Source organism: Phocoena sinus, chromosome 15 (genome assembly GCF_008692025.1).
Source record: "Phocoena sinus isolate mPhoSin1 chromosome 15, mPhoSin1.pri, whole genome shotgun sequence".
Lineage (NCBI taxonomy): Eukaryota > Metazoa > Chordata > Mammalia > Artiodactyla > Phocoenidae > Phocoena > Phocoena sinus.
The window spans coordinates 25302114-25327045 of record NC_045777.1 but is presented as its reverse complement, the minus strand read 5'-3'; the positions used below and the strand labels follow the sequence as shown (position 1 = coordinate 25327045).

The following is a 24932-nucleotide window of genomic DNA, read 5'->3' as shown; positions in this document are numbered from 1 at the left end:
AGTCTTGCTTACTCACCTACAAAAATAGTAACAGTATTATCTCTCACAGTCTTGTGAGAATTAAATGTGATAATGCATGTAAAGCATTTTCCACAATGCCTGGATCATAGAATGTGCATAACGTTAATTACTGTTTTATAAAATATTCTTACTTCTCTTCCTGTTCTTCTACCGCTACAGAACGGGTTCCAAGGAGACTACATTTCCCAGCATGCGATCTCGCCCTTTGACCCTAGGTAGACCTAAAAGCGCGCCGCCGAGAGCTTTAAGCAGGAAGACTATAGCCTCCCGGCATGCAGCGCGCCACCCTCCGTTAGATTTGAGGGACGGCCGGCGCGTTGCCCACCGGGAGTTGTAGTCAGTGGCGTGTTTCCTTGACGCCGGCCGGGCCGGGCGTGGGGGCCTGTGGTAGGTAGCGCGGCCGGGCCCAGCTGCTGGGCGGAGGTGGCGGAGAGGCCTGCGGTGGCAGGGAGCGGCGGGGCGGGGAGCGGGGAGAGGGCGCCGAAGCCGAGCCGAGCCGGAGCGGGCGGCGCAGGCCGGCGCGACGAGCAGCAACCATGTCGGTGTTCGGGAAGCTGTTCGGGGCTGGAGGGGGTAAGGCCGGCAAGGGCGGCCCGACCCCCCAGGAGGCCATCCAGAGGCTTCGGGACACGGAGGAGATGCTAAGTAAGAAGCAGGAATTCCTGGAGAAAAAGATCGAGCAGGAGCTGACAGCCGCCAAGAAGCACGGCACCAAAAACAAGCGCGGTGAGTCGGCCCGGCCCCCTCAGACTCCTCTGACCCGGACTCCACCTTCGTGAGACTTGCCCCAGTGTTTCCTCAGATTCTGGAACTCTTATCCCGTCAGACTCCCTTCCTTGCCTTTCCCGGTACGGGACCCCTCCCCGTCTGACTCCCTTCAGTGTCTCCTGGAGCCCTAGACTCCTCCATCGTCAGACTGCTATTCCAGCCGTCTCGTCTCAGGCTCTCCCCATTCGGCCAGGCCCTTTCGTCTCTAATTTCACAGCACTTCTTCCTCCGCCCTCACTCTATTCGTTTCTCTTCCGCCTTTTCCTCCTTCCTCTGGCTTGCCCTCACCCACCTTCCCAGATACTGCCGCCGCCTCCTTGGCTCATTTCTGCCCTCCATCCTAACACTTGTGTACTTCCTGGTCCCACCCCTACCCTCTCCCGACCCCTCTGTGGAGTGCATGAGCAGTCCTTGGTCTCTCCCCATCCCCCTGACTCAGAATTCTTAAGAAGCCGCCTGGATGGAGAGAAAAGGGGACTGGGGGAGAGGAGACCCCCTGGTTCGGGCTCTATTCACTTGCTGAGTGAACTTGAGCAAGTTCCTTTTCTTCTTGAGCCTCATTTTCCCCATCCGTCAGCCGGGCTTTGGCCTCCATGAGGCCTAAAGTGCCTTCCAGCCCTGTGATTCACTTCTTGTTGCCTTATCAGAGTTTCACGTAGCCAAACCTTCACCCGGTGACTCACCGCTTCCCAGTCTGTGTGTACCAGAAATAAGGATTCCATTCCTCCTTTGGCCCCGACTCCTCCCCGAGTCCCCACTGTGGTTCAGGGCAGGGATATTGAACTCTGAGGCACTTTACTTACTGTTGTATGGCTTTCTGGGCAAGTGCTTTGTATTCTTCTTAAGTGAGGTGAATGTGAAAACGCTTTAGTAACTGTAAAGCAGTTTAGGAATATTTGATTTTTCTCTTTGTTATGGCAATATGAGAGTGAGCCACAGCGTAACAACCCCCCCCGCCCCCCCCCACCCCGAGAAGGAGGAAAGGTGAGAGGGGTTTAGGAGCTTTACAAACAAGTATTTAACTCAGAAGTCTGCAAGTCACTAGCTGTGTTACCTTGAACTAGTGAATTTACCTCTGAAAGGAAGATAAGGATTTACAGTGCCCAGTATACAGTAGGGGTTAAATAGATGTTTTCTTCATTTTAACAGAAGAACAAAATAACCCATCCTGAGGATCCTCCTTTGCTGACAGTCAGTGGATACTCTGGACATTCTTTTTGGGGGCTTACTGCATGTACTGTATTTACAGGGTGAACAAAGTACAGCTTCTACCCTAATGAGGGAGAAGACAGGGAATAAATGAAGAAAATTTTGTCTAGTGTTGAAAAGTGCTAAATAAAATTGGATGGGGAGTGATGGGGTGGGAGGGGGTGTCACTTTAGATAGGGTGGTCTGGGAAGTCCTCTTTGAAAAGGTCAAGTTTGAAGTGAACCTTGAGAACTTACCAGCTCTGTAGAAATCTAGGGGAGAAGCCTTCCAGGCAAGCAGGCAGCATAGAAAAACGCCCGGAGGTTGGCCTCTTTTAAGAAACAGAAGACCTGTGTTTCTAGAATGTAGTGATTGAAGAGGAGAGTGGTATAAAATAAGTGGGTGTGGGGTGGAGTTTGAACTTCCTGGTAAAGAGTTTAGATTTTATTCCAAGTGGATGGAAAGCTGTTGGAGGGTGTTATGCGTGTTCTTATCATTCACATAGTTTTAAAAAACGCCATCTGGCCTCTCTTTGGAAAGTAGACCTGTGGGGGGTGAGAATGGGAGCTGGGAGACCATTGAGGACAGAGGCAGCCGTGCATTTGTGGCCTGGAGTCCAGTTGTAGCTCTGGAGATGGAGAGCAGGGTTAGATTTTGCTGTCTCTGGCATTTTTCTTTGATGACTCTCCCTCAGTCAGGATCCTCTGTTGTTCACAGAGGTAATTTAGAGTCAGTGTTTTGACCAGGCTGCATTTGGGGAATGCTTTGCCCATTGCCGGGTGGAGGAGGGCATCAGTTTACATCATCTCCAAACTGAGAGAGCAATTCTCCTGTGGTCTTTTGGTCTGGAGCAGTTTTGTTTCTGCCGTTTTAGAGGTGATTGAATTGGCTTTCAAGAGGCTTGGAGAGAGGCTGCCAGCAGACTGTGGAGGACCAATCTCAGCTAGTTGTAATAACTTTTTGGAAGGCAGTCTGTCTTCTTGAGTTTGCTTGAGAGGACAGGAGCTACTGCCCTTCTTTTTAGTGTCCTCTGGGGACACTTATTTGCTTGTAGGGATAGTGCTCAGAGGTGTTAACACCACAACATACCATTCATTTAGTTACTGATTGACTTGAACTGTGCTGGGACTTGGGGGATCAGAGATGAAAATACACTGTGTCTGCCCTCCAGGGGCTCAGGATTGGAAGTGTGTGTATGTGGGTTTTTATGTTTGTTTTGTTTTGTTTTTTGAGTTTGTGTGAGAGAGAGAGGGAAGACGAGGAGGGGAAGGAGGAGGAGGGAGGAGGAAGAGAGGGAAGGACACATACCAGTCAGTGCTGAAACATGAGTGTGTACATGGGGCTCAGGCTGCAGAGGAGAATATTCTTGTTTGGAGGGGAAAGGGCAAAGGCGGCTTGGCTGAGGAGGGAGATGTGAAGTGGGTCAGCAAGGAGTTTGGGGAGCCCTGAGTGAGAGCATCTCCTGGTGGGAGTCGGTGGGGCAGGACAGCAGATGGTTAACACTGGGGAGTGACCTGTAGCCTTTAGACTTTGACCTGGAGATGGTGAGGAGCACTGGCTGTCTTAAAGCAGAACAGACCAGCTTGGATTTCTGAAAGAGCACTGCAGCAGTAGCAATAAAGGAAGGAGTGTCCGCTGACCAAGAAGGGACTGGAGGCAGGAATCCAGTAAGGGATATGGGTAGAATCTCATGGACAATGCACTTGAGCTGTAGCTTTGTCACTAGCTGTGTGTCTTGGGCAGGTTACTCTGTACCTCAGATTCCTCCTCTGTAAATAGGGGTACTAGTATCTACCTTATTAGATTAAATTATGTTATGCATGCAAAGCTCTTTGTAGAATGCCTTCCATATGGTAAGTGTTCAATAAACGGTTGCCATTATCATTATTGCAAGGAGACTCTTCAGGTGGGAACAAAGGGCCTAGAGTAGAAGCATGGAAAACTAGATGAGAAGTAATACATATCAGAGACTTTTCGGAAGGAGAATCAGAAGAAGGTTGGTGATTGGTCAGAACTGTGGGCAAGGTGAAGGAGAGAGAGGAATTGAAGACAATTCCCAAGTTTACAGCTTGGACAATGGGTGGATGGTGATGCCATTAACCAACTTCAGAAACACAGAGGAGGAGCAATTCTTCATGATTGTGAGTCCTTTGAAGTTTGTAAAACTCCTTTTTTCTTATGAGTCTCATGATATCCACCGAGACTTTGAGCTCCATGGGGCAGGATGTGATAGTCATGTTCATTGCCGTGTCCCCTTTATCTAGCACGGTGCTGCCATGTAGCTAATGCTTAGTAACTATTTATTAAATGATTGCAGACAGTCTTGGGGGTATGTTCTGTTATTCACATTGTCCGGAGAGGAAAATGAGGCTGGAGAGAGGATGTAAGTTGACTCAGACCAGTTCTTCTGGTGGCTGTGGGCATCTTGTGTTTTGTTTACTCCCATGATGGCTGAAGGCATCATCATGACCATTGTCATCACTCAGATCATTAAACACCCACCTGTGCAAGGTGTGGTGCTGAGTCGGGGGGAAAAAGAAGTGAGACAGGACTAGGTCCTGCCCTGTGAAGTGTGTAGCCAAATGTGGATGCTATTTTTGTGACGTAGATGTTGGAAAGATGATAAATTGTCCTTTGAAACAAACCTCTGCTGCTCAAGTAGATTATTTGCATCAGGCAGGTGTGTCCCAGGCGGTGGTTTCGGTTAGGGGCCTAGAGCAAAATTTGAATTGCATATTTCTCCCAAATTTCTTTTTGTTTCCTTTAGTGATGTATTCATTCTTAAGCATGTGGCAGCCTCTTAAACTGTGTCCTAGGTCCCATGCTCAGTGCCGGGAACTTACTGCTGGGAATATAGGGAAACCAGACACAGGCCCTGCCATCCAAGGCACTTAAATATTGTCATTTTTCCTTTACTATCAAGTGGAAATAATATTCATCTCACATGACTGTGGTGAGGATTAACTAAGATAATATTCAATATATGAAAGAGTGTGGCACATTGTGGATATTAAGTATACTTTTTTCCTTTTCTGATAAAGTTATTGTAGATCAAACCTCTTTGGTCACATCTTCTTTATCCATTCGTCCGATGATGGGTGCTTAGGTTCTTTCCATCTCCGGGCTACTGTAAATAGAGCTGCAATGAACATATTGGTACATGACTCTTTTTGAATTTTGGTTTTCTCAGGGTATATGCCCAGTAGCGGGATTGCTGGGTCATATGGTAATTCTATTTGTAGTTTTTTAAGGAACCTCCATACTGTTCTCCATAGTGGCTGAACTAATTCACATTCCCACCAGCAGTGCAAGAGTGTCCCCTTTTCTCCACACCCTCTCCAGCATTTATTGTTTCTAGATTTTTTGATGGTGGCACATATACACAATGGAATATTACTCAGACTTAAAAAGAAATGAAATTGAGTTATTTGTAATGAGCTGGATAGACCTAGAGTCTGTCATACAGAGTGAAGTAAGTCAGAAAGAAAAAGACAAATACCGTATGCTAACACATATATATGGAATTTAAGGGAAAAAAATGTCATGAAGAACCTAGGGATAAGACAGGAATAGAGGCCCAGACCTACTGGAGAACGGACTTGAGGATATGGGGAGGGGGAAGGGTGAGTTTTGACAGGGCGAGAGAGAGTCATGGACATATACACACTAACAAACGTAGTAAGGTAGATAGCTAGGGGGAAGCAGCCGCAAGGCACAGGGATTTTAGCGCAAGGCACAGGGATTTTAGCTCGGGGCTTTGGGACAGCCTGGAGGGGTGGGATGGGGAGAGTGGGAGGGAGGGAGACGCAAGAGGGAAGACACATGGGAGCATATGTATATGTATAGCTGATTCACTTTGTTATAAAGCAGAAACTAACACACCATTGTAAAGCAATTATACCCCAATAAAGATGTTAAAAAAAAAAAAAAAACCTCTTTGGTCAAGTGGAAAAGTTCTTTCACTGAGAACTAGATGGGAACCAGGATTGCAGTATAGATGAACTGACGAAAATCTCCCCAGCTTAGGTCATTTTTGGTACCTTTCCAAACAGTGCCCCGTTGGTGTTCTCCTTAAGATGATTATATATCAAAGATTATTTTCTTCTTAAGGCATTGTAACTAGTTATGAAATTTCTACCCTAGGTGGTTCAGATTTCCCTGTTTTCCCATTTTAATAAAGATGAAACCACGTTGTAGAAAGGATCATATTTTAGTTTAACAGGAGAATTATGTGAGATTGGGAAATGGAGATTGGATATCTCACCCTACACTGGTATATTTCTGTTGGGTTTAGGGATGCAAATCAGTTCATTTACAGGTTAATTTAGGTTCAGTTGAAAATGTCTGATGGATGCAGAGAGGCCAGACGCTGATGGGAAATATATCTTCATTAAGTCCTGCTTATTGCTGGAGCTGGGGTGGCTCTCTGATGTTTAATAAAGTTGCTCTAAAATGTTAACACATGGGAAGACCTCTTAATAAGTTAAATTTATAGTGAATGTGGCTTTTTGGTTCTCTGCAATCAAGGTGTCAGGTTGCAAAGCACAGCATCTTAATGGTACATGTGCCAGCAGGATCTCCTATCCCAGAGGCCCAGGGATGGAAAACCCGAAACCCACCCAGGGAACTGAGCAATGAGGATTTCCCTTGGTGATGCTTAAGTTTCTTGTTTAAAGAGGTGGTTGGCCAGATTGGCTTTGGTTTACTTCTGAAGACAGATGGAGTGTCAGAGAAGCCTATGCGTTGGCTGTCCAAACATGCTGGCGCCTCTGATTCAAATTACAAAATCTTTTTTTGCCCCATTTGGCAGAAAGATTAAATATTTTTAAGTGCCTGCCAGCAGGTTTCTAATGTGATTTGAAATTCAGGATAGATTTTGTTTGGAAGTTTAGCTAATTCTGAGGACCTTTGAGCTAGACTGTTTTGCTGAGGGAAGTTCTGAGTTGCCCTGAGTTGGGTTTGAGTGTGGAGAATGAGGTTCTGTAGAAGAGCCTGTGAAGATGTGTGTGAGCCATATACCTCTGGGGCAGAAATCCAGGACCTGATTTGTTTACAGTGGTCCAGAGCCCTGAGATGGAGCTAGGGCCTACTGGGAGGAGGGGGTGGAGTTCTTAGGGCCTTGAGGGATTCCTTTGGGTAGGCAAGGTTTGTGAAAACTTGGTCCTCTTGCTCTGCCACTGTCTTTGAAAAAGTGAGAGAGAGGATATCCAAAAACAACAACTTTATATTGGTCACTTTGAGAATGGATGGTTATAATTAGAAGGAAAATTTGAGCATAGCAACAGAAAACAACAACAGACCTAGCTGGATATAGTACTGGCCTGTTTTTAAGGTGTTTGGCTTAAGTCAGCTAGACGTTTGTTTAGTTCCTTCTAGGAGGAAGGCAGCATGATGGTGTAAGCAGAAGATTCCCAGTTTGAGTGCCAGCTTCACCACTCACCAGCAATACCTTGGCAGTTATCCTCTGAGTCTGTTTCCCCATCTATAAAAAGGGAGTAATAGCAATACTTCTTAGGGTTCTTGTGAGGCTACGGAATAAGGTGATGTGTACAGGATGCGTACCCGAGTGCCCGGCACAGAGGAGGCACGTAAATGTTTCCTTGGTTTCCCAGGTATAGTCTCAGGCACAATAAGGGATATAAAGACGGATAAGACACTACAAGGGTTTACAGTTCAGTGAAGATGACACACACATGTACAAGTCACTGATGAAAGGCAAACTATGTACAAATGAAGGGTTAGAGGAAAATACAGCAGGAAGAGATTAATTCATCTCTGAGGGGTGGCAGGTTCATCTCACCCAGTCACCCATCCAGTGCCCAAATTCCCTTTGCAGTATTCCTGCCAAGTTATTAACCTCTGATTGAACCTCCCTGCTGATAGGATTTGTATTATGTGCTCTATCCTCCCACGCTACAGCATAGTTTGTCCTTGGACAGCTCTGACTTTGAAATCACCTTTCTTATTTGGAACTGAGATCTGTCTTCCTGTAGTGCCTACCTCTGGTACAGGTTGGGGTGGCACCTCTGTAGGGAAGCAGTTTGGGCTGGAGGAAAGAATGTGGGATCTGGAGTTAGAAGGTTTACGGGCAGATCCCAGCTCTGACACTAGACAGTGGTGAACTGTTTTCTTCACTGGGAAAACAGGTTGCTAATTCTGCCTCTTGGGGCCACAGAGAACAGGTCTAATCCCCCTTTGGGAAGACAGATCAAGGAAAATGGGGCTTACGTCTCAACAGGTCTTCTGTGTTCCATTGATGGTTCCTTGCCTGGTGTTTCTGTTCTTTCCTTGTTACCCTCCTCTGGGTGGGCTCCTGTTCATCAGTTTTGCTCTTAAGGTGTGGAGTGGGCAAAGCTGACCGCTCTGAATATGCCAGCTGAGGTCTGAGCGGCACAGCCCAGCACACACAGGACTAGCCGTTTGTTAGGAATTAATTTGGTTCTGTGTGCTGTATGGCCCTGATAATTCCCATATCACTGACACAGTTGTTTTTTTTGTTTGTTTGTTTTTTAAACAATTACACTTCCCTGTGGCCTTTCATTAGTGAAGGAATGAGCATCTAGGAGTGCCTAAAGTTTCTTTGGTCCTTCTTAAGGAGTCTTAGCTGAAGGATTGAATGATTTAAGTTCTTAACAAGAACATCTGGCTGGCTTGATTCTCCCATAGCTTCTATTTCTAGTTTTCCCTCCTCCCTCTTCCTTACATGGCAAAGCTGGCTGGAGGGCTTATTTGAGGGATGTGGGAAAGCTACACATCTTCATGGTCCTGGATGTTTAGCTGAAAAGATTAGTGGAATGGTGTGGTAGAAAAGTCTCTGGGTTTGGGATCAGAAGACCTGAGTTCACATTCTACCTCTGCTTGCTAGTGGAAGTCTCCTCCTGTCTCTGAGCATCAGCTTCTTCAGCTGCAAAAACAGGATACACTATTTACTATACAACTTTGCTGCTCATACAGAGAACAAACAGGTGGTTGCCAGAGGGCAGGGGTGTGGGAGGCATGAGTGAAATAGGTGAGGGAGATTAAGAGGTACAAACTTTTAGTTATAAAAATAAATGAGTCAGTGGAAATGTACCGCATGGGGAATATAGTCAGTAATATTGTAATAACTTTGTGTAGTGACAGATGATAACTAGGCTTATCATGGTGATCATTTTGTAACATATAGAAATATTGAATCACTGTATATGCACCTGGAGCTAATATAGTGTTGTAGGTCAATTATACTTCAATTAAAAGAACAAAAAGCAGCACAGCAGTATAAATTAATTATACTTCAATTTTAAAAAGTTAAAACCAACAGCAATAACAACAAAACTTTGCTACTCAAAGTGTGGTCTGTGGGAACATTGTGAAGTTGTTAGAAATGCAGACTCTCAAGCCCCACCCAGACTTACTGAAGCAGAACCTGCATTTTTATGAGATCTCTAGGTGGTTTGTATGCACATTAAAGAAACACCTCTCTATAGTTACTGTAGGGGCTACATGAGAATGTTGGGCATTTTTCATATGTCCATGCCAGTATTCTTTCTTTCCTGGACACTCAGGGATGCTGTCTGCCTGGCTAATTGGCTCACTCATTTTGCGGCTCAAAGATTGAACTCTTATCCAGCTCAGCCTATTCCCAAATACCTTCAGTAATCTGATGAGGCCACAGAATGGTTGGAGAATTCAGTGGAAGTCTGCCTTCCTTCCCTTGAAAAAGAACTTGAGGGACTTCCCTGGTGGTGCAGTGGTTAAGACTCCATGCTCCCAATGCAGGGGGCCAGGGTTCGATCCCTGGTCGGGGAACTAGATTCCACGTGCATGCTGCAACTAAGAGTGTGCATGCTGCAACTAAGAGTTCTCATGCTGCTACTAAGGAGCCCACGTGCTGCAACTAAGGAGCCAGGGAGCCGCAACTAAGGAGTCCACCTGCCACAACTAAGACCTGATGCAACCAAATAAATAAATAAATATTTTTAAAAAAAGGAAAAGGAAAAGAACGTGAACACGTGCCCTCTGATGGGGTAGCAGCCTTCTTCATGAAAGGAGCCAGCCATCTAGATAATTGACATGCATTCAGTAAAGCTGTCGGTCATGAGGACCCACTGGTTGTCAGGTACCAACAACTCTGGTGATAAGTTAGGGGTAGTTCCCATCCTCAGGGAGCACCACTGCCTGGTGGGGTGGTGAAGAAAGAATTTTCACCCAGTGAGCTTGTGTAGAGTGCCATAAGGACCCCAGGTGAGGTGATAACTCCACCTGGAGTGGGCTAGGAAGTGAATTTTTAACGTCATATCTTTTTCCACCAGAAATTATTTTTCAGTGAGTTCTGATTTCTTGGTTCAGTGGCTTTGTGACTGTTTCCTGTTCTGTTTATACGGCATTGATACTGTTTTGATCCACTAGTTTTCTGCATCAGGAGGAACAGATGTTCTCTGAGTGCCTGTTCTGTGTTAGGAGCCATCTGAGATGCCATGTGGATTTCCAGGCAGTGAAAAGGACCACAGCCTGGCGCAGTGGATCCTACTGTTGGACAGATCTGTGGCTCTCTCACAGAAAAGAGTTATCATGACTAAACAACCCCTACATTTTCTGACTGGAGTCTTAGAACCATCCTGGGTAAAGTGTTTCTTTCAGGAGTGTTTCTTTATGGATAAAGTAAAGCTAGAAAATGCAAGGAGTTTCTCAGCTAGGGGAGAGGGAGTGAGGTGGGATGGTGAAACAGGAAATTTCATCATCAAACTTGCCCTATTTGATTCTGTAAAATGATATTTTTCTGGATTTTAAGGTGATAGTGAATTTTTGAGCAGGATTCCTAATTGGGTTAAAACCCAGCAAAGAGCTCTGTCATCTCCTTTTCACCCTCAAAACCAACCAAACAAATCAAAAAACAAAACAAAACAAAACACCCCAGCATCAAGCACCAGGTTGCTTAGGACACTTGGCCTGCAGCTTGAGGCACAGCACAACCTGCTGAGGAAAGTTTTCTCCTGTTGAACAATCAAGGCAGTTGAGTTTGCTCAGAGCCATGAGGCTCTGTGAGTCCCAAAGCAGGAGTTCAGACATTCATCCAGTCAGGGTTTTCTGCTGAAGTGTGAGGCCCTGCCTTGTAGTCCTGCTTCCTGGAGGCCCAACTCCTGGTGGGGGGATAAACCTCGGACAGCAGTAATTAAAGTCCAAAATTGGCCATTAGTGCCAACCGCAAGAACACCCTAAATGTAGCTTGGTGGAGATTTGAGTTGGGGAGATTTGCCCCAGTTTAGGGACGGGGATGACAATGTGACCTTAAAGGAGTCGGCAGCGACAGGGTGGGGAGAGGTGGGGTTTGGGTGCGAGCACTTCATGTTTGGTACAGGCACCACCTCAGCTCTAGAGTTATAACTGGAAGTTGCAGAAGAACTTTTACTCTCTTCTAGCTGTGTTGAGTAAAGAGTAGAGTGTATTTGAGGGAAGGGGTTTTGAAACGAATTTGGATATTGTACACTGTTTCGGGACTCTGACGTTGAGATCCCAATAGACATTTGCATTTCATTTTTCATTTCAGATGGTCCATTTTAGAAGAGGGTTGCTAGGAACTTTGGCTTCCTTCATGCACCCATTTGATAAATATATATTAAGTTGAGCTGTGTGCCAGATACTGTCCTAGTTTACTGGAGACATGCAGGTGGAGACAGGTCATTGCCTCTGAGGTGCTCATAATCTAGCTAGAGTGACAGACAAGTAAACAGATACAATCAAGGTACAGTATGATCTGTTCTAGAAGCATATTCAGACTTCAGAGAATAGGATATGCAGTGGAGGGAGTCAAAACAGCTCTGTGTGTGTTACTTGAATCTGTGTTTTGTTAAATAGTTATTTTGGAGAGTAGTAGAATGTTAAAGCAGTAGGGAACTCAAAATGTGTGAGTGCTTGAAATTTTGAATTAATAGGAAGAGTTTTGAGAAAGGAAAACCAGGAACATGGGGATATATGCAGTACTTTTAAAAAGTACTTTATTTGAATCAGAAGCCCCTTTGGTGGGCACATAAGAATGGATAAATGTTTAACTTAGTTTAGTCATAAAATAATTAGTTTTAGAATATTAAATTTAAAGGGCAGCTTATTCTGATTATTATTACAAATTGCTTTACAGTTGTCTTACTTCTTACAAAAGGAAGTAGGAACTAATAAACCTGAGGAGTGGGTTCTTTACTGTCTGCTAAAGCAGGAACTGTAAGTTCTTTGTTTGTAATCTGTGTAAGACTTGTAATATGTATAAGACCTGATAGTTGTAAAAGCAAACACAAGACTTGTGCACGTGTGTAGCCCGGCTGCTGTTCTCTGCAGAGGTTTGAAGAGGAGTTGCTACTCAGATGAGGGCACCTGAAAGGCTCCCCATTTGGGTGAGGAGTTTGATCAGCTCTGTGTCCCCAGAATTCATTAGACTAGTTTCTTAATTTTCCATCAGCTGGATCAGTTGCTTTCACCCCTCCAGAGCATTTTCTCCTTTTTAGAATCTTGCACAAGGGCAGTAAGTGGTTGCGGATTGCTTAGATTTGGGTGTTGAGTTGTAGTGGGTGCTGATAGCCCTCTGTGGCCATAGCCAAGGAGGGAGCTGGTATCAGCCTGGCATTCAGCTTGTTGCTCTTAGGAGGCAGGGCCGAAGGGCTGGTGACTGCTGACCACCCTTCTTTTTCTTTTTTCTGGCCTCATCACGAGGCATTCGGGATCTTAGTTCCCAACCAGAGATCGAACACGTGCCCCTGCAGTGGAAGTGTGGAGTCCTAACCACTGGACCAGGAAAGCTCCTGACAACCCTTCTTATGCTTCGATTTTAGAGGTAATTTTGGAGGTGTAAAGGACAAATAGCATTGTAGAAAACACCTTTTCTTAAGTTATTTTCATCATTCTAAAAAAGTATTTTGAAGCAAAAAAATTTTTTTCAGGACAAAAATCTTCAGAAAATGAAAATATTCTACCCCATCTTTGGGAAATGCCATGCACTTTACAAACTTGATCACGTTTGATCTTTTCAACAACCTCATGTATTAAGTGGTGTTATTCCCCCCATCCCCCATTTTAGAGATGAGAAAGCTGAGGTTCAGATTACTTGAGTCACTGGGCTGACCCAGGAACCTTGGGCAACCTGAGGTGGGCTGCATCATGGTGGTCTCTAGTATCTTTGGTGTTCCATAGGGCCAGGACTCCATAACCTGCAATGCTTATAACTAACCAGTGGACAAAATCTTGTTATTGGAAATTAATTTCAAAATATTCCCTCCAGAGTATGAGCACCTGTTATTCTGCAGGAGAGTACTTCACATTTGTGCTGGGTTCTGTGGCTTCCAAAACACTTTCACATCCATGATCTTATTTTGAAACTCAGAGAAGCTTTAAAAGGCAGATGGGGCAAAGTGATTTTAACCCACTTTGCCGAGGAGGAACCTAAGGCTCAAAGCAATTAAGTGGTTTCCCTAGGGCCTGAGCCAAAGCTAGCCTTCATTAGGCTCCAAGTCTAGTGCTTTCCTGCCACATCGTGCACCATTCTGGCTCCCTCTTATTTATGCTCAATCTCAAAAGGCCGTGTGTCAGTAATGGCTATGGGTCGGTGGAGGAGGATAAGGTTTTAGGTTCTTAGAGTGACTGAATCATCTTATACACAGTGGCACTAGTGCCAGAGAGAAGATGGAGAGGAGACTGTTCATACGTGTCTGGAATGGTTTGAGAGCCCTTACTCACTGTATTCATTCATTCACAGTCTGCTACAACATCGGCATTGTGCATTCCCCAGCCTTTCTTTTACAGCAGTAAGTTCCTTTTCTCAGTGGTCTCTAGAGCAGTGTTTCTCAACCTCGGTACTGTTGACATTTTGGGTTGGATAATTCTTTGTGGTGGGGAGCTGTCCTGTGCATTGCAGGATGGTTAGCAGCACCCTTGGCCTCTACTCACTAGATGTCCATAGCACCCCCTGATCTCCCAGTTGTGATAACCAAAAATGTCTCCAAATACTGCTGAATGTCCCCTGGGGGCCAAAAGCTCCTAGGGTTGAGGACCACTATTCTAGGGTTGGTGAAGCCACACAGGTATAGCTGTAGAGCTTCAGAGGCTGGCCTAAGGGTAAGGGATCTTAAAGAGCAGAGCTGGGAGGACCTGTTAGAGTGCTTTTTTAATTTTTGTTTTTTAATTTATTTTATTGTAGTATAGTTGATTTACAATGTTGTGTTAATTTCTGCTGTACAGCAAAGTGACTCATATATATATATATATATATATATATATATATATATATGCACATTCTTTTTCATATTCTTTTCCATTATGGTTTATCACAGGATATTGCCTGTAGTTCCCTGTGCTATACAGTAGGACCTTGTTGTTTTTCCATTCTCTGTATAGTAGTTTGCATCTACTAATCCCTGACCTGATAATCTCTCGGTCTATCCATGTTGCTGCAAATGGCATTATTTCATTCTTTTTTTATGGCTGAGTAGTATTCCATTGTGTGTGTGTGTGTGTGTGTGTGTGTGTGTGTGTGTGTGTGTGTATCTCACATGTTCTTTATCCATTTATCTGTCAATGGACATTTAGGTTGTTTCCATGTCTTGCCTATTGTAAATAATGCCTCTGTGAACATAGGGGTGCGTGTGTCTCTTTTTTTTTCCTTAATTTTTATTGAAATATAGTTGATTTACCATGTTGTGTTAGTTTCAGGTGTATAGCAAAGTGAATCAGTTATACATATACATATATCCACTCTTTTATTTTTATTTTTTTATTTTTATTTTTTTATCCACTCTTTTTTAGATTCTTTTCCCATATAGGCCATTACAGAGTATTGAGTAGAGTTCCCTGTGCTATACAGTAGGTCCTTATTAGTTATCTATTTTATATATAGTAGTCTGTATATTGTATCTTTTTGAATTATAGTTTTGTCTGAATATATGCCCAGGAGTGGGATTGCTGAATTATATGGTAACTCTATTTTTAGTTTTTTGAGGAGCCTCCATACTGTTCTCCATCTTGCATGCACTGATTTACATTCCCACCAATGGTGTAGGAGCGTTCCCTTTTCTCCACACCCTCTCCAGCATTTGTTATTTGTAGGTTTTTTTAATGATGGTCATTCTGAGGAGTGTGAGGTAGTGCCTCATTGTAGTTTCATTTGCATTTCCTGTTAGAGTGCTTTTAATCCTACCTTTCTGTTGTTCTGCTGAGGAAACCAAGGTCTAGAGATAGCTCAGGGCATCCTGGCTTTGCCTTCTGGGAGTGTAACTAGTAATAGTGTCCACACCTGAATCCTTCCCACCCAAGACTTCTTTCATCATCCCAGAGGGCCTCAGTCTTCTCAGGTTGGAGGACCCTTATCTAGATCCAAAAAATATTTGGTACAATCATGTGGTAATAGTTGCGCTTTTAATACCCATTAATTGAGAGGTACATTATTCCGTTCAACCAGTATTTACTGAATACCCACTATTTTGTGTCTTCGTCCTAGGACTGTGTCTGACATGAACAGTAGTACGTGGTCAAGTGGCAGTTGTTTTTGTTATTATGCAATATATTCATCATTTAGTGCAGGCGGTGCTGGGTCGGCGTATTCACAGAGCAGTGGAGTGATAACTGTGAACCCCATGGACTCACAATCATAGACTGGGAACCAGTTGATGAATTATACCATGAGATTTGAGAGAACAACAGGCCTAAAACTCCAGGCTTTTCTTGAAACCATGAACTATCGCCACACTTGAGATGGAAGTCTCCACACTCTGTGGAAATAAAAAGCCAACAGGCTACTCAGAGTCCTCGCTGTAGCTCTCTGAACAGCTGTACACTGGGGCATTTGTGATACAAGAAGAGGCATTTGGCTGGAAACAAGCTTTAAGTTCCTAGCATTAGTTGGTAAATGGTTCATGGGTCTAAGGGGAGTTTAAAATAATGGCCTTGAACTTGAGAATCTGTGTTTCCAAAGCCTCTCATCTCAAGGCACTCAGCTTCTCTTCTGACAAGAACTATTACTCTTATTTCAGAGATAAGAAGCAGAGAGGCCAGGCTACACAAATAGTCCCTGAAAGAGAGCCAGCTACTCTCAGGTTTAGGAGCTGGGACTCTAGTTGGCATCCCAGGATGGAGCTCTTTGTTTCTGTCCGATGATGGTGGAAAAGGAAAAGGGTTGTTAGATTAAGTCCCGCCCAGTGTAGCCAACATTTTGAGTGCCTGCTGTGAAAGACTCCATGTGAAGGGATTTTATAGGACACAGTTGAATGGGGCACAGATGAATGGGATTTGGGACAGAGGAGGGGGTCAAGGTCATTCCAGGCGGAGGGGATTGTGGGAGCCAAGGTACTGAGATTAGTGTACACTGTGTATATATGGGAGGGGTGGGAGCATTATGGGGTGTGGGAGCGGGGCAGTGGTGGCTCAGGCAGAGAAGAGTTGGAAAGGTAAGCTGTGGCCTCCCTGAGGCATTGCATGCCAAGCTGAGGAATCTGTGTTAGGCTGAATTTAGTGAGGCACATACCAGATAGACACATTCTGTCTAGAGAGCAGTGTGCTGGGGACCAGCAGCCATCTTTCTGCAGCACCCGGTGAGGTTTCCCATTGGTAGGCTTTCTACCCATTATTACTTGAAGGAATGAGGTAGGTTTAGGGGCTTTTCCCTTATAAGGGAAGACACATGGCTCACCACCCTTTTTCTCATTACTTCTTCCTGGTTCCCCTTCTGCTTTTTCCGAAGGCCAGCACATCCTGGACAGCTGGGTAGAGGCAGAATAGCAACTTTTTTCCACTCTGAGAGTATCTCAGATTACATGCCAAAGGTAAGCAGGCAAATAAATATTTCCTACCTAAACCAGCTTGACCCAGCCTCATAAGGTCCTTTGCTGCCTCATACTGGGCATTTCACCCTCAGCTGCCTGGCTGGCTCACTCAATTAGTTGTGATTTTTGTGGTTATTTAATCTTTCCTTTGTTTATCTTTGAGCCAAGAGAGAACCAGTTACTCTCTTTGCTGATGACAAGGACCTCTTGTTTCTGAGGCCATACGTTTCAGGTTTAGCCTGGACTCTCCTATCCTAGTCACAAGAATCTGAGAACTAACTCCTTTTTCCTCCCTGTTTCCTGAGCTCCTGGCCTCCTGTTAATCTTGCCTGTTCCCTGGGTGCTCCCTGCATGCAGGTTGGTTGAACAGAGCCCTAGGACTTACAGCAGCAGCCTGGTCCTAGTTCTGACTCTGTCCACTGGTATCTTTGGGCAAGTGCCTGCCCAACTCTGGGCATTTGTTTTCTCAACAATAAAACGAGAAGGACAGATTAAAAGAATGCTAAGATTCCTTCCTGCTCTAACATTCTCTGAGTCAACAAGTACCATATTACAGTGATCCGCCAGAGAACCAGGTGTTGCTCCAAGCAGTTTTGCTGTGTAAAAAGATGGAGTAGCTCAGCGTTCGTTTTGTCTGTTAACACTTTGGGTACATTGCTGCTCATTGTAAAAGTCGGGGAAGCCACAGACTATTTTGTAGAAGGTGCTGGACATCTTCCATTTTGATTCCCTGGCTCAGAGGCTGGAGCTGAATAATGGTTTTTAGCTGCTCCCCTGAACCTCCACCCAGGCGAACAGTACAGATGCCAGAGGGCATCTCCTCATTTGGATCAGTAGCCTGCCTCTGACTAGACTGCCAGCCTTTTGGCAAATCAGAGACACAGATTTCTGCTGGGGCTGAGCAGGTTCAAGCCCCGCTGGACAAAAACTCAGCACTGACCAGTTAAGCATACTGGGGGTGCTTCCTTGTGGTAGGACTTGACTTCCTCACCGACCCACCTTTGGGGACACAGGGGATTTGTCTCCTGTGTGAGGGGAGTGGAGAAAGGAGCCAGCTACTAAGGGCTGGCCTGACTTGAGTCATTTTAATTAAATCTGCTCTTTAGGGGCTTCCCTGGTGGCGCAGTGGTTGAGAGTCTGTCTGCCGATGCATGGGACACGGGTTCGTGCCCTGGTTCGGGAAGATCCCACATGCCGCAGAGCGGCTGGGACCGTGAGCCATGGCCGCTGAGCCTGCACGTCCGGAGCCTGTGCTCTGCAACGGGAGAGGCCACAACAGAGAGAGGCCCGCGTACTGCAAAAAAAAAAAAAAAAAAATCTACTCTTTAGGATGGCAGTTGTAGATGTAGTTGTAGTCTTAGGGAGAGCCATGGCCTTCTCTGCAAAGGCCTCCTGTGCTTAGTGTAAATCTGGCACCACCATGAGTGGCTAAGTCTCTTAGGGATATGTAAGACATTTACCCACCTGGTTCTAAATTAAGGCCTTTAAAACTTCAAGTGTCTACTAGTGCCCATTAAAACAGTTCTGTCCCTTTTATTAACTTTCACACTACATTCCTGTCTCCTAAACAGTTCTGGAAAATCACACAACTTTAGAGCTCATCTGTCCTGTGTACAGAGGGAAATCCCAGGCCCAGATAGGTTGGTGACCTATTAAAAGTGACACAGCTCATGAAAGCCAACCTGGGACTGGAACCCATAGCTCCTATCGCCTCATTCCAGTGAGTTGTGCCTCACTGCTTCTCAACAAATGCTGTGGTGGCATGTTCCCAGCCCTGCCAGGATGGTTTTGAAAATAAAATTAAAGTTGCTGTGAAAGAAAGACGGCTGACAGGAGAGATGGAGTAGACAGCTACTATTTTAGAGGGTTGTTTTCTTTTGAGTTATAACTGGCTGTTGGTGGTTTTGTGGGCTGCCTGGAGGATCCAAACCTCAGGGCCTTTTTGTTGCTGCATTCCTGACACTGTGTAACCAGGCTGTCTTTCTCTGCCTCGCAGGATCCTCCTTTGCAAGGGGTCTCAATGATTCCTACTTCTGGCCCATTTTACAGGACTCTGGAGGGCTAGGAAGTCTATAAAGAGATCTAGGAAAGAGTTGGCATATAAATAGCAAGTTTTGGTGCTTCCTGATTTTTTCTTTTCAAGTTATTGAGGTATAACTTGTTTATGGTAAAGCAGACACATCTTAACTAGACAGCTTCGTGAATTTTTACAAACGTAACCACCGCCCAGATCAAGATATTGGACACTTCCAGCTCTCTAGCAGTCTTGATTTTTATAGTATCTCAGGACTTGAGAAGAGAGTGGTATTTGTCTACTCTGGCCTCTTTAAGAATCTCAGAGGCCATTATATTTTCTTTCTGTTACTCATTCAACGTATGTTTCCTAAACACCTAGTAGTGCAGGTTTCTGTGCTGGGAGTACAGAAACGGGTAAGTGTTGGCCTGTCTTGGCTCACAACCCGTCAGGGATTATGACTAGAATCCAAGGGAGAAAGAGAAGGGCTGTGAGAGGCAGCTTGGAGGAGAGAGGCTGCCTCTTGCTGGGAGAGGAGAGGATGTGTGTATCTATGTAGACACAGTTTTCCCCACTTCCCTCACTATCTAGAAATACAGGAAAGGGGCCAGATTATCGACTTTCAGTCTCTTCTCAGCCAGTTGTTTGCATTCTCAGGCTATGCTGGGAACTTGGAGAGGTGCAGGCCCAGCTGAAAATCCACATCTATGGGGTTTGCTCAGCATTGCCTTCTCTGCTGGGAAGCAGGGGAGAGCTCAGCAGTGTGGAGGAAAGCAAAACCAAGAGGCACTCCCTGCTCCACTTCTTTGGCCCCCAGGTTCTTAGGAGCTGACCTCCCTTCTCTCTTGGGTTTTTTTGTTTTTTTTAAAAAAAATAATTAATTAATTAATTTTTGGCTGTGTTGGGTTTTCGTTTCTGTGCACAGGCTTTCTCTAGTTGCGGAGAGCTGGGATTACTCTTCATCACGGTGCGCGGGCATCTCATTGTCGTGGCTTCTCTTGTTGCGGACCACAGGCTCTAGATGCGCACGCTCAGTAGTTGTGCCTCATGGGCTTAGTTGCTCCGCGGCATGTGGGATCTTCCCAGACCAGGGCTTGAACCCGTGTCCCCTGCATTGGCAGGCAGATTCTTAACCATTGTGCCACCAGGGAAGCCCCTCTCTTGGGTTTTAAGACTTATAAGGCTACAAAGTCTTCTGTGAGTTCATTTTGGCCTGAATTTCTCTGCCCCCCTTGGTTGAATAGTTAAAACAGAAATTTTCTGTCTCAAGTGAAAACAGACCCAAGACGGACTTTTTTGATCTTTTTTCATGTGTGAGAAACAAGTTTTTGTTTTGTTTTAGTTACTAATAAAGGCATATGGCTCTGGTTGGTAGGAGGGGAGAAGGCCATTCCAAAGTAGACACAAGGTGATTTCTTTCTTTAAAGAGTCTCCTGAAGTAGTGAAGACCAATACCTGAGACAAGGTCATCATGAAGAGATAACACGCCAGGACATCTGAACATGACAGAGCTATATCTTGGTCCATGTGTAAATAGTAGCTAGGAAAGAAAGAGGGGCAGATGCCTTAGTCTGGCTGAACTTTGTTCAGAATCTGATGAGTTACTCTATCTTGGAAACATAAGAGACTTAGATCATCTGGGTCTGTTCCCCACCCTCATTTTACAGATGGAGAAACTAAAACTGATTTGACCAGAGCTGGAACCAGAACCAGGTCTCATATCTGGTGCACTACAAAGATGTTCTGGAGGATTGAGTGCTCAGCAGGATTTGGAAGGAAGCTTGGCTGGGAGAGAGTGGTGGTGAGGCAGTGAACCGAGTGGCCCGTGCATTGCATGGTTCCCCACATTTGGAGCAGGAGAACCAAAGTGCCAAGGCAGATGCGGAAGAGTGGAGAGGCAGGGAAGGTGGCCAGTCATCTGAGGGGAGGGCCTGGGAGCCCCACAGCAAGGGGGCTTGGGGGCTGCTGTGGCCATGATTAAGGATATTAATTGGCTGGAGAATCTTTGGTGTTTATCCTCCCTTTTGTTTTCTAATTGACTACTTGGGGACACTTGAGGTACATATTGCTTTCCTTGATAGGAAGCCTGCTTTTTGACATTCCTTTCTTTACATTCTTTTCTAAATAATCAGAATATAGTCTAGCACTGTTGTGTATTGTTTAAGGGAATAGAGGTGATTTTCAGTTTCTGCTAATTCTGTGCACTTTGGAGTTAGTCCTCCAGTTTTATTATTCTCACTTGTGTATATGGTTATAAGCTACAGTGTTCAAGAGGGAAGACCAGATAGCAAGCTTATGAACCCATCTGGGGGTTTTTTGGTGGTAAATTATATATAACATAAAATTTACCATTTAAACCATTTAAAAAAATTTTATTTATTTATGGCTGTGTTGGGTCTTCGTTGCTGTGCACGGGCTTTCTCTGGTTGCGGCGAGCGGGGGCTCCTCTTCATTGCAGTGCATGGGCTTCTCATTGCGGTGGCTTCTCTCATTGCGGAGCGCGGGCTCTAGGCACGCGGGCTTCAGTAGTTGTGGCACGCGGGCTCAGTAGTTGTGGTTCGCGGGCTCTAGAACGCAGGCTCAGTAGTTGTGGCGTACGGGCTTAGTTGCTCCGCGGCATGTGGGATCTTCCCGGACCAGGGATCGAACCCATGTCTCCTGCATTGGCAGGCAGATTCTTAACCACTGTGCCACCAGGGATGTCCCCATTTAAACCATTTGTAAGTGTACTATTTTGTGGCATTAAGTACATTCACATTGTTGTGCCTGATTTGTTTTTACTCTTTGAATTTTGCGGGGACAGGATTAACCATTGAGCAGAAAGGTGCTTAACTTTGTTGCCTGCCGTTAAGAGAAGCTATTTGTCCTCTCTGAGCGTGTGTCCTCATCTGTAAAATGGGAGGAGTAATAATTAGGGCTCTGGAGTCAGACAAACTGGGTTTGAATTCAGGCTCCATTACTTTCTAATTGCAATTTTGGGGAAGTTACTTAGCTTTCTGAGTCTCAGTTTCTACTCTGTCCAGTTTGAAGAGGAAAGGAATGAAGATTTATTGAGCATCCACTATTATGTATTGTGCGACACAAGTATCTTACATGTGCTGCCTTATTGCCCCGTGAGATGCAGATGTTATTTTACACATACGGATTGTGAGCCTCAGAGAGGTTAAGTGATTTGCCCAAGGTCAGCCACTTAATAAGTCTTGGGAAAAGCCTTTTAGGAGTGACTGTTATGGTACTTTCTGAAATGGGATTTTTTGTTTCCCTCATATAAATTCTGATTCAGTTAATGTTTGCTGAGCCTCTCTCAGGTGATAGGCATGGTAGTTCATGCCAGGATATTGTCTTACTACCATTTTATTTAATTATTAAAAAAAAATTTTTGGCCGCACCAGGCGGCATACAGGGTCTTACTTCCCCAACCAGGGATCACACCTGCGCCCCCTGCAGTGGACTCTCGGAGTCTTAACCACTGGACTGCCTGGGAAGTCCCAACCATTTTATAAATGAGGAACTTAAGGCTCACCCAGATTGTAAACAATAGAGCCAGCATATGGACCCAGGTCTGCCTGATTCCTACATTATGGTACCTCAGGATTACCTGATTGTGGCCCAGTTGTTTGAAGCAGTTGTTGATAGAAATGAATTTCATTCCAGCATTAGAATTTGGCTAGCCCCAAGAAGATAACTGCAGTGATATTTGACTTGAATCACAAAATAATAAAAGGTATTGGAGTGCGGCGGGGCGGGGTATAAGGAAGGGGCCTTCTCGGCCATTATTAGCACATCTGTTCAGAAGCTTTGCAAAGAACAGAAATAGAGAGGCTATCATTCTTTGTATTATATTCTCAGGAGGTTGGAGCCAGGAACAAATTCCTTCTTTCCTCTCGCATTGACCCTGGAGGTAGACCTGTGGAGATCTGGCAAGGATAAAAATCTCATTAGAGCTCTCTCCCAAAGTTTTCAGGATCTCAGGCTGTTGTTGGGGGTTTTTAGTCCATTGAGGTAGTTTTCAAACTTTTTTAGCAGCTAGACATGGTTCAAATAAACTCTTGTGGAGAAGCAATGATGGCAGGTCCTTGGGCAGTTTAAACCCTTCTGGCTTGGTAGAAAATGTTTGGTTGTTTGAAGAACCTCTAAAACATTTTCCTTAAGCCCAGAGATCCTTGAAAACCGCTGGCTGAGGCAGAGTGACTGACCAGACTGTAGACATCGCTTCCCCCTCATTCATTCAAATGACGGGTCTATCAGGAGTTCTTGAGTTTGAGCCCTGGTCCGGGAAGATTCCACATGCCGCGGAACAACTAAGCCCGTGCGCCACAACTACTGAGCCTGCGCTCTAGAGCCCATGAGCCACAACTACTGAAGCCCATGCGCCTAGAGCCTGTGCTCTGCAACAAGAGAAGCCACTGCAGTGAGAAGCCCACGCACCTTAACAAAGAGTAGCCTCCACTCGCTGCAACTAGAGAAAAGCCTGTGCACAGCAATGAAGACTCAACGCAGTGAAAAAATAAATAAATAAGTTTAAAAGAAAACAAAAAAAAGAAAGACCACTGGTGACAAGTGGAGAAGGGACCAGAGGGGGCAACCCCTAACCCTATCACACACTCCCCTCCCCCTCCTTTCCCCAGCTCACACACCCCAGTCCACAGCCTAGTGAGCAAGCACCCAACACAGTCCCCTTGCCCCCAAGAACACACACCCAGCTAACCCCACAGGACCCTACCCTGGACACAGTCCTCTTGCTCTTGGGTCCTCATTGCTCCAGCTGCTGGGAGGGGCCTTCTCTCGGTGTGCTGTGGAGCTAGAAGCTGCGGCTTAGGCCAATGATCTGTGTGTGGGTAGAGAGGCTTTTTGAGCCCTTAAGGAGGGAGAGTCTGAAGTTGCCTTTCATGTTCCAGCCTTGATCCGGGTCTGCCAGAATTGAGAGGGGTGACAAATGGTTATGGGAGAGGAGGTGGGGATTGCTGACCACCTAGCTTCTCAGGGAGAATGAGTGTAGAAATAAGAGGCAGGAAACAGGACCTTAGCCAAACTCCCACCTTATCCCCCTGACCTAGGTGGCTGGCAGGGTGCATGTAGGGGAGGGAATGGCCCTGTCCTCTTGAGATGCACTTCAGCTTCACTTTCCTTTTGTTCTGAGAGCCTCAGAACCTTCCCTGTATGCATCTCCCCATATCTACTCTGGTACAGCAGATATAAACTGGGACTGTCCCGGAAAACCAGGATGTATGGTTACGCTACTGAAAACTTGGGGTAACCCAGTTCACACACACACACAAAAAGTTGCTGAGGGCAGAGGATAGCTATAAGAAAATGTCAATTCTGTTGTTATCTTTCTAGAGTCAGTAAGATCTGTGCAGAGGCTGTTGCAGTGGTAAAGGCATGGAGGAAATTCGGGGCAGCCGGGTTGGGAGATGGAAATAGTAAGGAAGTTGACCTGCAGAACTTGGTGGACCAATCAAGAACTCCTGATAGATCCAGGAGGTTCTGGCTTTGGGAATATCTGTTACCTTTTGCTCTAGCTCCCTCATTTTTAACTCGTTGGGGGTCATGGATCCTTTTGAAAATCCAGTAAGTGCTTCAGAAAACTACACATACAGTACACAGGAAATGTTGCATGTCATGTTAGGGATTCTGGAACCCAGGTTGAGAATCCCTGCTCCAGATTCTCTCCCCTGCTATTTTTCTCTTTTACCTAATTTCCTGAATTGGCCAGTTTGGTTTTAGTTGCAGGTGAAGGGGGACTTGTTGACCCATGACTGTGGGAAAGGGCAGGGTGGAGCTGATCTCTTTCTGCTGATTTATTGATTTACTGACTGACTTCCCGTGAGTCTGGGCCATGGCCACAGGCTGCTCTGGCTTATAGCTTTGGATCCTGGGGGTAAAAGAATTACTACCTCCTTCTACCCCCATTTCTCTCCTCTGGAATCTCCTGGCAGATTTTGGAGAAGGAATCTGATTGGCTGCTTGGGTCATGTGCTCATGACTAGACCAATCACTTATGGAGGAGGGGCTGTTCTGCAGCGCAGCTTGCATCACAAGCCTGCTCCACCCCTATGGCCAGGGAGGCAGGGTCTGTTTGCAAAGGCTTGGAGTTTGAGGGGGTTGGTCCTTAGGAAAACAATTGCCCCTGCACTTTGCTCCTCGTCCCTGGTAGAGCTCAC

At 45.4% G+C, this 24932-nt stretch overlaps 1 protein-coding gene across 1 annotated transcript in view; it reads left to right on the top strand.

Moving 5' to 3' along the window:
• The first annotated feature begins 409 nt into the window (after positions 1–409).
• The window catches only part of CHMP4B (charged multivesicular body protein 4B), a 47553-nt gene continuing 23030 nt past the window's right edge, over positions 410–24932 (top strand). Inside the window, exon 1 of the mRNA XM_032605639.1 lies at positions 410–747. Coding sequence (XP_032461530.1) covers positions 558–747 — 190 coding nt within the window. The 5' untranslated portion in view covers positions 410–557. The remainder of the gene's footprint in view (positions 748–24932) is intronic.